General features: G+C 38.0%; 2 protein-coding genes across 4 annotated transcripts; both read left to right on the top strand.

The window, feature by feature from the left end:
* On the top strand, positions 568-6,143 carry LOC104735512 (alpha-mannosidase 2). Of its 3 annotated transcripts, XM_010455323.2 has the most exons (6): positions 568-1,281; positions 1,721-1,870; positions 2,003-2,035; positions 2,466-4,977; positions 5,194-5,208; positions 5,596-5,828. In XM_010455323.2, exons 1-6 carry the CDS (start codon positions 691-693, stop codon positions 5,826-5,828), a joined length of 3,534 nt encoding a protein of 1,177 aa, XP_010453625.1. In that variant the 5' UTR covers positions 568-690. The 3 variants fall into 3 exon arrangements, with proteins under 3 accessions (XP_010453625.1, XP_019090542.1, XP_010453624.1); XM_019234997.1 differs by having other exon boundaries at positions 2,466-4,564; positions 5,165-6,143; XM_010455322.2 differs by lacking the exon at positions 5,194-5,208 and having other exon boundaries at positions 2,466-4,883; positions 5,484-6,143.
* Positions 9,196-11,925, top strand: LOC104735511 (protein NRT1/ PTR FAMILY 5.8). The gene is made up of 3 exons (XM_010455320.2): positions 9,196-9,557; positions 10,432-10,949; positions 11,035-11,925. The coding sequence occupies exons 1-3, from the start codon at positions 9,285-9,287 to the stop codon at positions 11,894-11,896; spliced, it is 1,653 nt and encodes a 550-aa protein (XP_010453622.1). The 5' UTR covers positions 9,196-9,284; the 3' UTR covers positions 11,897-11,925.

Genomic DNA, 16,820 nt, shown 5'->3' with positions numbered 1-16,820 from the left:
AGAACCTTCTTAAGCCTATTCGCCAAAACCTTCGCAATGATCTTGTAGATAATATTGCTTAAGCTAATCGGTCTGAATTCAGACAATCGCACCGATTTGAGCTTCTTCGGAATCAAGTAAATGTGAGTTTTATTCATGTTATATAGTGAGACTAAATTGTTTCAATATAAGTTTCTAAGTGATAAGAAAATCTAGAATTTGGACCCATTCATCCTCCTAAACCTTTTTGTTTGTTTCACAGTTTATGTTTTTGGGCCTACAATTTGATCCAATTATGTTTAGAGCGAGTGGAATCACCAAATCTCTAATTTATCCAATGACATGGTATAAATTGTTGTAATACATACGTCAAAGTCAAAACGTAACAAAAATGTAATAATTTTCTGATCAAGTTTTACCAAAAGAAAAATAAAAAGGAAATTTACCTAAGGTGGAAAAGACAATAAAACCACGATTAATAACTCGAATTTACAAAAGACCAAACACAATCCAGATTCCAGAAGTCCATGGAATATAAACAGACCGACCATCGCACTTTACATATATATATTGATCTCAGACCCAATCAGGGGAAAAAAAAAAAGACCGACCACTTGAAAACGACGTAGTTTCGTTCGTTTAGATAGGAAAAAAAAAAAAGCAGAAAAGAAAAGCCTTTGGAAATCCCGACGAGTAGAGGAGAAGAGGATCATGCCGTTCTCCTCCTACATCGGCAACACGCGCCGTAGCTCCACCAGCGGAGTCGGCGGCGGAAGCGGCAGCGGATGGGGTCACTCACTCCTCCCAACAGCCTTATCGAAGTCAAAACTAGCGATCAATCGAAAGCCACGAAAACGAACAGTCGTAATGAATTTCTTATTCGCAAACTTCTTCGTCATCGCACTCGTCATCTCACTCCTCTTCTTCTTCCTTACTCTCTTCCACTTCGGCGTACCTGGACCGTTCTCCTCACGTTTCTTAACCTCCAGATCCAATCGGATCGTGAAGCCACGGAAGAATATATATCGACGGCCTTTAAACGATTCCAATTCAGGAGGCGCCGTAGTTGATATCACTACCAAAGATCTGTACGACAGGATTGAGTTTCTTGATGTAGATGGTGGTCCGTGGAAACAAGGTTGGAGAGTTACGTATAAAGGCGATGAGTGGGACAAAGAGAAGCTTAAAATCTTCGTTGTGCCTCACTCTCATAACGATCCTGGTTGGAAATTAACTGTGGAGGAGTATTATCAGAGACAATCTAGGCATATTTTGGACACCATTGTTGAGACTTTATCTAAGGTAATGTCACCAAAGTTTTTTGCTTTTTTTTTTTTTTAATTTTATTATTCATTCTCTCCCCCATGATTATCCCGTGAACAATCTTTTAGAGTGAATTTCTCATGACGTCATTTAACTCTTCAACAACTTCTCTGCTGGATTCTGTTTTTTTTTTTTTTTTTAATTTTCGTGTTGAAACAGAGTTTTAAAGCTCGATTTTTTTTTTGGAAAGTTTGTAGTTTTGGAGCTAAAGCTTGAATTTTTAAGCTCGTTCGCTTTGAATTTTTAGTTGTGGGTTTTGTGAAATTGAAAGGATAACTTTTAAGTATTACAGCCAGATATTCATAGTTTATGTAACAGTAGGGTGTGAGTGTTTTCACTCTTGCAGATACATGTTGTTGTTTCTCATTTAGCTAGAATCTAATTTGTGTGGGGGTTTGTTTTGAATCTGTTGAAATAGGATTCGAGAAGAAAGTTTATATGGGAGGAGATGTCATATCTGGAGAGATGGTGGAGAGATGCTTCGCCCAATAAACAGGAAGCTTTGACTAACTTGGTCAAGAATGGGCAGTTAGAGATCGTTGGAGGTGGCTGGGTAATGAATGATGAGGTATGTTTCTGACTTGTTTGGTTTTTATAAAAAAAAAAGAAGAAGAAACGGTTGTTTAGTTCCATGCCATTCATATGCTGATTGTTTTGATTGAGATGTATGTACTAAGTTTCTTCTTGATGTTTCCTGCAGGCTAATTCACACTATTTTGCCATAATTGAACAGGTATGTACAGCAACATGTGACTTTCCAGTTTTATGCACTTAATTTCTCTGCTCCAGTTTGTTTTTAGAAATATAACGCTTACTGAAACAAAGATGATAACTGAAATATAGATGATTACCTCATTTTCATTTAATGTTTCTGCTTCCGCTAGCCATTTAGTGTGTATTTATTATGTCAGTTATGGTTGGTTATAGTTCATCATTACCTGATACCTCCTTTGACCTAAAGACCCTCTTTTTTTTGGTTATGCCTATATAAGAACGTGTGTTGTTAGACTATCAATTGGCTAGAGATAATGCTTCTTGCACTGTGTTCCTTTTTGGGTTAAACATCTTAAAGGAGTTTTAGGTTTTCTAAGTGTAAACCATGTTTTCTTCTTATACTGCCTGTGCTCTTGTATCTGATTTTGTTTTTACCACTTCTTCTGCAGATCGCAGAGGGTAATATGTGGCTGAATGACACAATTGGGGTTATTCCTAAGAATTCTTGGGCCATAGATCCTTTTGGCTATTCATCAACCATGGCTTATCTCCTCCGCCGTATGGGTTTTGAAAACATGCTGATTCAGAGAACTCATTACGAGCTTAAGAAAGACCTTGCACTGCATAAGAATCTGGAATATATTTGGCGTCAGAGTTGGGACGCTATGGAAACAACTGATATTTTTGTTCACATGATGCCTTTTTATTCATACGATATCCCACACACGTGTGGACCAGAGCCTGCAGTTTGCTGTCAGTTTGATTTTGCTCGGATGCAGGGATTTAAGTATGAACTTTGTCCATGGGGAAAGCACCCAGTGGAGACTACACAAGAAAATGTGCAGGAGAGGGCATTAAAGCTTCTGGATCAGTACAGGAAAAAATCCTCCCTTTATAGAACAAATACCCTTCTTATACCTCTTGGAGATGATTTTAGGTACATCAGTATTGATGAAGCCGAAGCTCAGTTTCGTAACTACCAGCTGTTGTTTGATCACATCAACTCGAATCCTAGTCTAAATGCAGAGGCAAAGTTTGGTACTTTAGAGGATTATTTCAGAACACTCCGAGAAGAAGCTGACAGAGTAAATTACTCTCTTCCTGGTGAGGTTGGCTCTGGTCAGGTTGTTGGTTTCCCTTCTCTGTCAGGTGACTTTTTTACATATGCAGATAGGCAACAAGACTATTGGAGTGGTTATTATGTTTCAAGGCCTTTCTTCAAAGCTGTTGATCGTGTGCTCGAGCATACCCTTCGTGGAGCTGAGATCATGATGTCGTTTGTGTTAGGTTATTGCCATCGAATTCAGTGTGAGAAATTCCCAACTAGCTTTTCGTATAAGCTAACTGCTGCAAGAAGAAATCTAGCTCTTTTCCAGCACCATGATGGGGTAACAGGAACTGCTAAGGATTACGTGGTACAAGATTACGGCACACGGATGCATACTTCATTGCAAGACCTTCAGATCTTTATGTCTAAGGCAATAGAAGTTCTTCTTGGGATCCGTCACGAGAAAGACAAATCTGATCAATCTCCATCATTTTTCGAGGCAGAGCAAGTGAGATCGAAGTATGATGCTCGGCCGGTTCACAAGCCAATTGCTGCGCGGGAAGGGAATTCACACACTGTTATACTCTTCAATCCATCGGAACAGACGAGAGAGGAGGTAGTGACTGTTGTTGTTAACCGCGCTGAAATCTCGGTTCTGGACTCAAACTGGACTTGTGTCCCTAGCCAAATTGCTCCTGAAGTGCAACATGACAATACCAAACTATTCACTGGCAGGCATCGCCTTTACTGGAAAGCTTCCATCCCAGCTCTTGGTCTGAGAACATATTACATTGCTAATGGGAACGTCGAATGTGAGAAAGCTACACAGTCTAAACTTAAATACGCTTCTGAGTTTGACCAATTTCCTTGTCCTGCTCCATATTCCTGTTCCAAACTAGACAGCGACGTTACTGAGATCCAAAATGAACATCAGACTCTTGTGTTCGATGTGAAGAACGGATTACTGCGGAAGATAGTCCATAGAAACGGATCAGAGACTGTTGTGGGAGAAGAGATAGGTATGTACTCAAGTCCAGAAAGTGGAGCTTACTTGTTCAAACCAAATGGTGAAGCTCAGCCTATTGTTCAACCTGGTGGACATATAGTCACCTCTGAGGGTCTGCTGGTTCAAGAAGTCTTCTCTTACCCTAAAACCAGATATGAGAAATCACCCCTCTCGCACAAGACTCGTCTTTACACTGGAGGTAATACGCTTCAGGATCTAGTGGTCGAGATAGAATACCATGTTGAGCTTCTAGGTAAGGATTTTAATGACCAGGAATTGATTGTCCGGTACAAGACTGATGTTGACAACAAGAAGGTCTTTTATTCAGATCTCAATGGTTTCCAAATGAGCAGGAGAGAAACTTATGATAAGATCCCTCTTCAAGGAAACTACTACCCGATGCCATCTCTTGCATTTATCCAAGGATCAAACGGTCAGAGATTCTCTGTGCACTCTCGCCAATCTCTCGGTGTTGCAAGCCTCAGAGAGGGTTGGTTGGAGATTATGCTGGACAGACGGTTAGTTCGTGATGACGGACGTGGTCTCGGGCAAGGCGTGATGGACAACCGCGCAATGACCGTGGTTTTTCACCTTCTTGTTGAATCCAACATTTCTCAGTCAGACCATACTTCCAACCCTAACCCTAGGAACCCTTCGCTGCTCTCTCACCTCGTTGGTGCTCACTTGAACTATCCCATAAACACATTCATTGCCAAGAAACCGCAAGACATATCTGTGCGTGGTCCGCAATACGGTTCCTTTGCTCCTTTAGCCAAACCATTACCGTGTGACCTCCACATAGTGAATTTCAAGGTTCCGCGTCCATCCAAATACTCTCAGCAATCGGAAGAAGACAAGCCAAGGTTCGCTCTTATCCTCAACAGACGAGCTTGGGACTCAGCTTATTGCCATAAAGGAAGAAGAGCAAACTGCACAAGCGTGGCTAATGAACCGGTGAACTTCTCCGACATGTTCAAAGATCTTGCGGCTACAAAGGTAAAACCAACTTCACTAAATCTCTTGCAAGAAGACATGGAGATATTAGGGTACGACGATCAAGAGCCAANCGGTGTTGCAAGCCTCAGAGAGGGTTGGTTGGAGATTATGCTGGACAGACGGTTAGTTCGTGATGACGGACGTGGTCTCGGGCAAGGCGTGATGGACAACCGCGCAATGACCGTGGTTTTTCACCTTCTTGTTGAATCCAACATTTCTCAGTCAGACCATACTTCCAACCCTAACCCTAGGAACCCTTCGCTGCTCTCTCACCTCGTTGGTGCTCACTTGAACTATCCCATAAACACATTCATTGCCAAGAAACCGCAAGACATATCTGTGCGTGGTCCGCAATACGGTTCCTTTGCTCCTTTAGCCAAACCATTACCGTGTGACCTCCACATAGTGAATTTCAAGGTTCCGCGTCCATCCAAATACTCTCAGCAATCGGAAGAAGACAAGCCAAGGTTCGCTCTTATCCTCAACAGACGAGCTTGGGACTCAGCTTATTGCCATAAAGGAAGAAGAGCAAACTGCACAAGCGTGGCTAATGAACCGGTGAACTTCTCCGACATGTTCAAAGATCTTGCGGCTACAAAGGTAAAACCAACTTCACTAAATCTCTTGCAAGAAGACATGGAGATATTAGGGTACGACGATCAAGAGCCAACCCGAGATGGTTCATCGCCAAGGGAAGGACGTGTCTCGATCTCTCCCATGGAAATACGAGCTTACAAGCTTGAGCTACGACCTCACAAGTGAAAAACACACACACCTTACAGCTGATCGTTGACTATTGGCTGGTATGGCCTCAAAGAGGCTGAAGCTCAGAAATCGGCTTCTTGTTCAAAAATGCTTTGCCTGGAACGTTAACTGTCAAAACAGAGTAGACGCAGGAGCCTCTGTGTGTTCATGTAAAACTACTTAGCTCTTTTTTTTGTTTTTGTTTTGAGACAAGCGATATTATTAATTAGTTTTTACGATTTTGACTGGGATTAATATGTTGTGTGTATATGTATAAACCATAGTATTATACACATTTGGATTGTTCCATTTTTTGCTCATTGAAAACTCTCAGCTGTCTCTTCTTGTATTCCTTATTTATCTCTCGACTTCAAATTTATTTGCGAAGATTAACTACGTTCTTACAACAAAGACGAAAGAAAAAAAAGCTTAAGAACTTTTTGAACTAATTTTTTTAATATAATTGGATTGGATTTTGGGCATGAAAAAGCTTATCTCATATACACTTGATTTACGTAAGCTACGAGTTTATAATAGTCACACAAAAAATATCATATATCTTTCTTTATATAAAAGGAAACAAAAAGAAGAAAAGGTTATAACTAATCGTTATGGTGACGAAACTCATGGTCGTATGTGAATTATAGCAAAGAAGAAAATCATGAGCCATTAGTCTACCACTCAATTTTAAAAATCAATAATAAGTCTTCCATTTTCAATTAAAAACTATTTCTTTAACATATCTATCTATGATAATAATGTAGCAGACAACAAACAAACAAAAAAAAACTATTTATTAGATCTCCTTTGTTCTTTTTTAGTTTTTATTAGATGTTTTAGATATTTTCATTTGTTTTATTATTTTACAAGTTTATATATACTAATTTATGTTAATTTTGTGTTCGATGACTATTTGTACTATGTAGTTTTTTTCATTAGTTAGATTGCATCAAATAATATATTTTATGTAAAAATAATAAAATATTATATTATTTTTAATTTTTTAATTTTAACTTAAAGGGAATAGAAAACTATATTAAAAAAAAAATAGAAAACTATATATATTCATTTTGTTGTATACTTTATATTTTTAACTCAAAAATAAATAAAAAAAGTCATCTCTAAATACTTTGTCGTTTCTAATAGTTAGAAAAAACGATTATGATTGTTTGCTTTTCCCTTTGTATTTCAAACATCCATTTCACATTCGTATATACGGACCGAAGCTTCTGTCATCGGCGTGCCGTCACCTATCTATTACTAATCTTGATTTAGTTTGTAAAATCGTTGATAAAATATCGTTATTTGCAAAATTTAGGCGTGAAATGTTCATGGCCACAGATTTAAAAAAAGCAATAAGAAAGAATATTAATGGATCAAATGGAATCGTTACAAATAGTTAATTGACTAATTCCTAACTTCTTCTTGCAATAAGAGAATATTTAGTATCATTAGTAGGAAAAACACTTAAGGTTAAATTATATGTGAATTAAGTCATATTTTTATACATTGCGTTTGAACTAGACACAAATACCATATTTTAAAGTAAATCAGTGTTATTGTTGTTTAAAAGATGATTGCTTTTGTGAAATAAAGAAATATCTAACCAGTGAGATAGTTGACCAATGCGAGACCACGTAGTGGTTTCATTCTAGTGTTTTTTTTTTTTTTTTGTTATGAAAAGAAGATTAATTCACAACCACAAAAAACCATAATTAAACTACAACTCGATATAAGTTTTGTTTGGTTTTAACTTCTCTGTAACTTTGGTGCTACAAAATTACGTAGTATCATCAAAGTAACCAAGACACAACACACCTGCACCACACACACACAAACTCCTTAAGTCTCTAGAACACGAGTGATCACCAAACTTCTTTTTCCTTAAGTTTTCAAGAAATAGATAATTTTTATATATAATCATGAGCGATCATCAAGATTTGATGTTACAGATCAAAGAACGTTTTCTAGAGTGACAATTCTGCTAACTATTAATAATGTAAACTTTTTTAAAAAAGGAAGTGTTACGCCCGTAAGCCAACAATTTTAAGTTGGTGCAAGTCGATATATTGCCACTCAGGCACTCACTGACTGCACCTTTCTCCAAAGCCAAAATCTAAAGTGAATTTTAATATATGTACCTATATATCTTCCCTTTTGTTTTAGTTTTAGTTTTTTTTTCTTACTTATAAAGTTGTATTACACTTAGATTATGATATTAATTTCCATTCTGTTTTGGTTGAAAAAGACTCATAGAAATATGAATTTCTAAAATCCTCAAAGAAACAGGATGATTACAGATTTTGCCATTTCTCAATCCAATTATTTGAATATGCCACTTTCCTATAAATATTTAGATTTAATTGCCATTTTTGTCACTTTAAAAACTATACATTTGTGATTTCGTTATATAAAATACATACTTAATTAACAAAAACTAAAACCTAGAAAAATTGGAATAGGATAAAAAACTCATATTGTGTGAAATTGTGTTTTTAGATATAAGAAAATAGCCTTTCAAAAACAATCTGTTATTACCTCCTGAAGAAATACACAGTTTGTTAGTTATTTTTTTTACATTTTTTGGTTAATGATTTTATTGTGTATTTTTTTGAATGACATGAACACTCTAGGAGGAAAGATAATTTCATAATGTTGAAAAAACAAATTCCTAACGAGAACTTTGTTAGTCTCCCATGCATAGATATTGGATTCTTAACGTAACACATATATAACAAATAATGTGATTTTATTTTCCAATATATAAACAATTCTAAGTATATTATTTTCTAAAAGAAGATCGAGGAATACATTAGATGGAAAATCAAAATGCCTATATATTGCCAATAGTATTCTATTATTTTCACGTAACTATACAAACTCCTTTTTTTGCTATATGCTTGTCCCAATCTCTTTTCAAGTAAAGGAGTACAAGACAAATTCCTAAAAAGAGAGAAACAAAGTATATGTTATTAGTTTCTACATGCATGGTATCTTTTAAAATGTCGTTTTTAATATTGAATATATCTCATCAAAAATAAAGTCTAGATATAAAGTAGTTGAGGGATTAATATCCATATAACAAACAAGATTTATATAGAAGAAACGTAAATAGAACGAATTCTAAGATAAAAATATATATACTCTTAAAAAGGTCGTTTGATTTGTTGTTGTGGAAAAAAAAAGAAAAAAGAAAATGTAGTTCGTTAACTAGGAACTTAAGTATAATAAGTAACATTTTTTTGTCTTCAAGTAATATAATTCTATTTTAGATCAAATACTAAAAATGTATTCATTTGTATACGTAGAGAGGCGTGTGCAGTACCCACTATACCCACCCAAATATGTGTACATTAAAAGCTTTATAAATATAGTTCCTCACACAAAGCATAACCTTACTTCTCCTTCTTTCTCTCTTTCTCTCCCTTAACACACACACAACACACAAACACAAGCTTATTATATACTATCTTGATGGCTGGAGGAGAGAAAAGAAAAGGACTTAGCAAATCTTGTGCCCTTCTCATAGTGATTGCTGGAATAGAGAGGTATGCATTCAAAGGAGTTGCATCAAACTTAGTGACATATCTAACTGATGTGGTGAAGATGAGCAATTCAAGAGCAGCCACGACTGTCAACACTTGGAGTGGCTTCACTTTCATGTTGCCTCTCTTCTCTGCCCCTTTCGCAGATTCTTGTTGGGACAGATTCTTCACCATCCTCGCTTCTTCTTCTCTCTACTTTGTGGTAATTAATACTCTATATGCCAACGTTTTACTAGAAACCAACATTAAACATGTTCATATATATATGATCTCCTAATCAAATAATCCATTTCCTTGTCTCTAACACCTTCTCCTCTTATTTTCTCTATTCCCTTATATTTAGCGGTTAAAAAAAAAATAGGTTACCCTTGTTTTTAAGAATTTCCTTTTTGATAAAAATTTTTAGAGCAATTCGAAACAAATCAACCCAAGTTTTCAACGAGTCTTTCTGACTCATGTCCTAGAATTAGAGTAGAAAGTTATTTTTCTCGAATTTGTTTGTTTATAATGTGCTCATTGATCATGTGACGGCCTCTTCTTTGTGCACTTTTATGAGGTCTATTTGCTTGAAAAATGGAACCTGTAGGACATTAATCAAAACGTTTATTGAAATGGTTCGGTACTATGCATGTGAACATTTCAATGGATTTACGTAATAAAAAATTAAAACCAGCTTTCTCGCCGACTGTTTTCTAAACTTCCCTTTTAGAGTATGAGACGTTAATGGAATTGAGCACATATATGGTTGGTAAAGTTTGGTTCCATAATATGATATTGGGGATCTTATCAGAAAAATAGCTAAGCCTAGTGTATAAGCAACTACAATAATGGAACTCGAATCATTCCTCACTAATCTTTAATCATTTATTCTCCATTAGTAAATCTTATACTATTTGCATATTTATTAAATAATGAAGGAAAAAATCATTACTGTAATCTGTAACGATTTTTGTTATTTTGATTGTATTTAGTATTACCATATAAAGATGGGATCTACAGAATGTTATTTTAAATTCATATTTTTGTTACTTATGTAAGTTACTAATTTTGGGCTTTTTGTTGGGTATTAAAAACAGGGCCTAGTAGGACTGACATTTACGGCATATGCTAGGTCACGTTCCACTAGTAAAACCGTTTCTCTCTACTTCCTCTACACTTCACTTAGCCTCGTCGCTCTTGGTCTTGGCGTCTTAAATCCATCTCTTCAAGCCTTTGGTGCTGACCAGCTCGACCACGACCTTGACCACGAGCCATCCTCAGAGGACAAAGAAGTCAAATCAAACTGCAAGACTCAGTTTTTCCAATGGTGGTACTTTGGTGTCTGCGCCGGTAGTCTTCTAGGAGTCACCGTAATGGCTTACATCCAAGACACGTTTGGTTGGGTTCTCGGTTTTGCAATCCCAACCGGTTCCATGTTGTTGTTGATCTTCTTGTTCTTGTGTGGCTGCGGGATTTATGTCTATGCTGATCCAGCAGGTCAAGACCTCAAAGCTAAACCGTTTCAAAGGATATTACACATTGTCAAAGAAAAAGTATGGGGAAAAAATAAAATCACTCTTGTTAACAACCACGATTTGAATGCCATGGAGCTCGAGTAAGTCATGCATATCTTTTTTTTTTTTTACGATTATGGTAAGATGAATAGCTCTAAGTTTATTGCTCTTGTTTTCTATATATAGGCTGCAAGATCAGAAGCCTTTATGTAACTGTAGCAACACTGAAGCTAACACTACTACTACCAAGAGCTCACATGATGAGAAAAGCTGCAAAAGCGGTTTCTCAGGGCTTGGAACCGCCAAGTTATTGCTTCGGCTTTTACCTATATGGACGATGCTTCTAATGTTTGCAGTCATATTCCAACAACCCGCCACCTTTTTCACAAAGCAAGGTATGACTATGAAGAGAAACATAGGACCAAACTTCAAAATCCCACCCGCAACACTACAAAGCACAATTACTTTATCCATAATCCTTCTTATGCCCTTATACGACAAAGTCTTGATCCCGATCGCCAAGAAACTAGCGAAGAACGAAAAGGGCATTTCTGTTATGGAAAGAATGGGGATTGGGATGTTTCTATCCATCATTGCCATTGTTATCGCGGCGTTAGTCGAAAGAAAAAGACTTAGTATAAGCAAAATGATGAAGACTTCGCCGGATCCGGATCCCATGAGCATATTGTGGCTTCTACCTCAATACATTCTATTGGGAATCTCGGACATTTTCACAGTTGTTGGAATGCAAGAGTTCTTCTACAGCGAGGTTCCTGTTAGCATGAGGACAATGGGATTTGCTTTGTACACGAGCGTTTTCGGCGTGGGGAGCTTTGTGAGTGCTGCGTTGATTTCGGTTATCGAGAGTTACACGAGCTCAAGAGGTGGAAAACATAACTGGTTTGCAGATGATATGTCGGAAGCTCGACTTGATAACTATTATTGGCTTTTGGCTTTCACTAGTGCTATTAGCTTCTTGATGTATATTATTATTTGCAAGCATTTCAAGAGTAGAAGTGATGATGATCAATGTGATGAAAACTGTTAATAAACTAAAGAAAGAGCTCTTTTCCAAAACTAGTTTACGATCAAATAAGTAACACCATTATACTTAAACGAAGTAAAAGAAAAATCAATGTTTTAGGTGTACAACAAGAGTGTTGTTGGTTGCTCTGTTTTAATACTCTGTTTTGCTTTGAAAAGGACAATTGTTTTATTCAACTACTAAACCCAAACACATAAAAAGCCTATTTAATTAAAAGGCTGGACTGATACAATTTTGACCCATCTATGCCTTGCTTCCAACAAGTAAAGTGTAAAACTTAGGGTTTAAGACGACAAAAAAAAAAACAAAAACAAATTAGGGTTTCATAAACAAAGAGCCACCAGAAGAAGGACAAAGACGCAGAACAATCGACGAGACACTAAAGTGATGATGACCACTGACACAGTTTCTCCTCACTTGCTGTTCGAGATCCTCTTGAGTTTGCCTGTGAAGTCCGTGACAAGATTCGTTAGCGTATCAAAGCTATTTGCAAATTGCAACTATCATACGTAGTCAAGATTTCATAAGATCGTTCTCGTTACGATCTTCGAAGCAGAAACAACAACGTCTTCTATTAGCTTTCAGTGGAGTAGATAAAGAGAAAGGACATGAGAATTGGGTCTTCAGCTCCTCATCATCAGAGGGATCATCATCACTCACCAGTTATTCTATCTCTTACGGCTTTCCCTCACTCACCTGAACTTCGTTACACTCGACCTAGGGTTTCTTAAGTTTTGTCTATGGTGAAGAACAAGTCATAAGTAATCAAATACAGAAGAAGGGTTCTCAAAAGGTTCTTTGGATACAATCCTGTTGATGGCCAACATAAAGTACTGTGCGTGACCTAACCAATGATACCGGTACTCGAGTTACAGCTAGTGATCAATGTCAAGTGCTTACACTGGAATTATCTCATCAAAACTCCTAGACAAAAATCGAGTGTAGCATTCCTCATCAACCTCAGTCTGAAGGTCTTTGTACCAATGGGTCACATGGGCAAAAAAAGCTCAGTGAGATTTGACGTGAGATCTGAAACTTTTGATTTTCTCACCAAACTACTTGTGGAGGTTCGAAACTCTCTTTAAAGTAAAAAGATATTTTATCGAGTCTTAAGTATTTTATGTTAAGTTTGAAGTGGTCAAGTCGTAGGGTTGTGTCTTCCGTTGTTAACGGAGTAGTTGAATAAGTTGCAGGTTTTTTTGGAGGTAGTGTTAAGTTGTTAGTCTACTATATATTCCTTTTCCTGTAACTCCTTTGATTAATACGAATCATTCAGTTTTTCTTGGTTCTGAGAGCTTTCTTATTTACAAAGATAACAAAGTGGTATCAGAGCCATTGATACTAACCTGAGAGAAAATGAGTGATAAGGACGCAATGGTGTTACCAAAGTTTGATGGAGATTACGAGCATTGGGCAATGCTCATGGAGAACCTGATCAAATCCAAGATGTGGTGGGATCTGATTGAAACTGGGATACCTAGTCAAGAGAGAGGAACGGTTCTGTCAGGAGCACAGAGAGCCGAGCTGCAGGAGAGGATAGCAGAGAATACAGTCACCGATCACAAGGTGAAGAACTACGTCTTCGCCTCAATTGACAAGACGATCCTAAAATCAATTCTCAAGAAGGATACATCGAAGGAGCTGTGGGACTCGATGAAGAAAAAATACCAAGGAAACGATAGGGTGCAGAGTGCACAACTTCAGAGATTAAGGAGGTCCTTCGAAGTTCTTGAGATGAGCTCTGGAGAAACAATCGAAGACTTCTTCTCAAGAGTGATGGAGGTAGCTAATGACATGCGCAACCTTGGAGAAGATATGCCTGATTCCAAGATTGTCGAGAAGATCCTCAGAACGTTAGCTGAAAAATTCACATACATAGTATGTGCAATTGAGGAGTCCAAAGACATCCAAAGTATGACCGTCGATGGTCTGCAGAGTTCTTTGAGAGTTCATGAGCAAAACATGGTCAGGCATGATGGAGAGGAGAAAGCTCTAAAGGTTGAAGGACAATGGAGATTTAGTAATGTCAGAGGCCGGGGAGGATATCCATCTAGAGGAAGAGGAAGAAGTGGATATCAAGGAAGAGGTCGTGGCAATACTAGTAAGGATCATGTGGAGTGCTTCAAATGTCACAAGATGGGGCACTACAAGTCAGAGTGTCCAGAGTGGAACAAAGAAGCAAATTATGTAGAGCTAGAGGAAGATCTACTGTTGATGGCACAGTTAGAAGAAATGAAGACTGAGGAAGAGCAAGTTTGGTTTCTCGACTCGGGTTGTAGCAATCACATGTGTGGTTCAAGGGAGTGGTTCATCGAGCTGGATGAAACCTTTAAAAGAACAGTGAAGCTGGGAGATGACAGAAAGATGTTTGTAGACGGAAAGGGGAAGCTGCAACTTGAAATCAATGGAAGGATTCAAGTAATCTCCGACGTCTATCTTGTGCCTGGATTGAAGAATAATCTCCTCAGTGTGGGGCAGTTGCAAGAGAAAGGGCTAAGAGTTATAATTGAAGATGGAGAATGTGAAGTGTGGCACAAAGGGGAGAAAAGGTTGATAATGCACTCAACCATGTCAAAAAACAAGATGTTCATAAGACTGGCCATTGTTAGAGAAGCTAAGAGAGAAGAAGAGAGTCAGTGTCTACAAGTGATGGAGAAGACAAATGACTTGTGGCACAGGAGGTATGGTCATCTTAACAAGGGAAGTTTGAGGATCCTAGTAGAGAGAGACATGGTATTTGGAATACCAAAGCTGAGTGAGAAAGCAGAAAGATATGTTTGTGATGTTTGCATGAGAGGGAAGCAAAACAGAGAAAGCATTCCAAAGAAGAGTGTGTGGAGATCAACTCGGGGGCTCCAGCTGGTTCACACGGACATATGCGGACCAATCACTCCATCATCTGAAAGTGGAAAAAGGTACATCATCAATTTCATAGATGATTACAGTAGAAAGTGTTGGACTTACTTCCTAATAGAGAAATCAAAGGCGTTTAGAGTGTTTAAGGAGTTTAAGGTTGCAATAGAAAGAGAATTGGGACAATTGTTGGTGTGTCTACGCTCTGACAGGGGAGGAGAGTTTAATTCCAAGGAGTTTGATGAGTATTGCAAGGAATTTGGCATCAAACGTCAACTCACAGCCGCCTATACGCCTCAATAGAACGGAATTGCAGAGAGGAAAAACAGAACAATCATGAACATGACTAGATGTATGATGCTCGAAACAAGTGTTCCAAGACGGTTTGGCCTGAAGCGGTTCAATATGTTGTATATATATTGAACAGGAGTCCATCAAAAGCTTTAAACAAGGTCACACCGGAGGAGAAGTGGAGCAACCTGAAACCGTCAGTAACACATCTCAGAGTGTTTGGAAGCATTGCATATGCACTTGTACCATACGGAAGAAGAATTAAACTTGACGAGAAGAGCATCAAGTGTGTGTTTTTCGGAGTTAGCAAGGAGTCAAAGGCGTATCAGTTATACAATCCAGCAACAAAAAAGATAGTGATAAGTAGAGATGTCCAGTTTGATGAAAATAGCAGCTGGAACTGGGAAGAAAAGCAAGAGGATAAAGAGCTCCAATGGGATTATTCAGATGCTGATTCTGCAGAAAAACAAACAGTCGCAGAAGAAGAAACTGTTGTCGAGGAGGAAGCTCAACCCAGTTCAGAAACTCAAACTAATGTTGAAGAAAGAGAAGCTCATGTTCCTGTGAGAGAAGGATCCAAGAGAACGATAAAGAGACCAGTGTGGTTCAAGGACTTTGACACCAGAGATGCAGGATTTCTAGTAGAAGAAAATGAAAGAGAAATCTGTGCTATGTTCATAGCAATAGAAGATCCTACGTCATTTGATGAAGCAGAACAAGAGGAAGTTTGGAGAGTAGCAATGGAGAAGGAGATCACTTCTATTGAAGAAAATAACACTTGGGAGCTGGTTGATTTGCTTGAAGGAGCAAAAAAGATTGGTGTAAAGTGGGTGTTCAAAACAAAGCTCAATGAGAATGGTGAAGTCGACAAATTCAAGGCAAGGTTGGTGGCAAAGGGATATCATCAAAAAGAGGGAGTAGATTTTCATGAAGTTTTTGCACCAGTTGCTAGGTGGGATATCATAAGAGTGATCTTAGGAGTGGCAGCTGAAAAAGGTTGGTTCGTTTACCAATTGGATGTCAAGAGCTCATTCTTACACGGTGAATTGTTGGAGGAAGTCTTTGTGGAGCAACCAAGAGGGTTTGAGGTCAGAAATGAAGAAGAAAAGGTATACCGATTGAGAAAAGCATTGTATGGTTTGAAACAAGCTCCAAGAGCTTGGTACAGTCGCATTGAAGGATATTTTCTGCGAGAAGGCTTTGAGAAGTGTTACTGTGAGCACACATTATTCGTAAAGAAGGAAGAGGGACGCTACTTGGTGGTAAGTCTCTATGTTGATGATCTCATCTACACTGGAAGCTCAACAGAGATGCTAGAAGAGTTTAAAGTCTCCATGATGAGTGAGTTTGCTATGACTGATCTGGGCAAGATGAAATACTTTCTGGGAGTGGAGGTTGTTCAGGATGAGAAAGGAATCTTCATAAGTCAAAGGAAATATGCAGAAGAAACTCTGAAGAAGTATGGTATGGAGGAGTGTAATGCTGTTAAAAATCCAATGGTACCGGGTAACAGGCTGACAAGAGAAGGATCTGGAGAAGAAGTGAATCCAACAACATTTAAGCAACTCGTTGGGATTCTGAGGTACCTAACTGTTACTAGGCCTGATTTAATTTATTATGTGAATTTGGTCAGTAGATATATGGAGAGACAAAATGAACAGCATATGGCGGCAGCAAAGAGGATCTTGAGGTATATTCAAGGAACTCGAGAGTTTGGAATTCAGTACAAGTATGGAGGTGAGCAGAAACTAGTCGGATATGTAGACAGTGACTATGCAGGGGA

The sequence above is a fragment of the Camelina sativa genome, chromosome 13 (assembly GCF_000633955.1).
Source record: "Camelina sativa cultivar DH55 chromosome 13, Cs, whole genome shotgun sequence".
Lineage (NCBI taxonomy): Eukaryota > Viridiplantae > Streptophyta > Magnoliopsida > Brassicales > Brassicaceae > Camelina > Camelina sativa.
The sequence above is the reverse complement of the archived record's forward strand: the minus strand, read 5'-3'. Positions and strand labels throughout refer to the sequence as shown.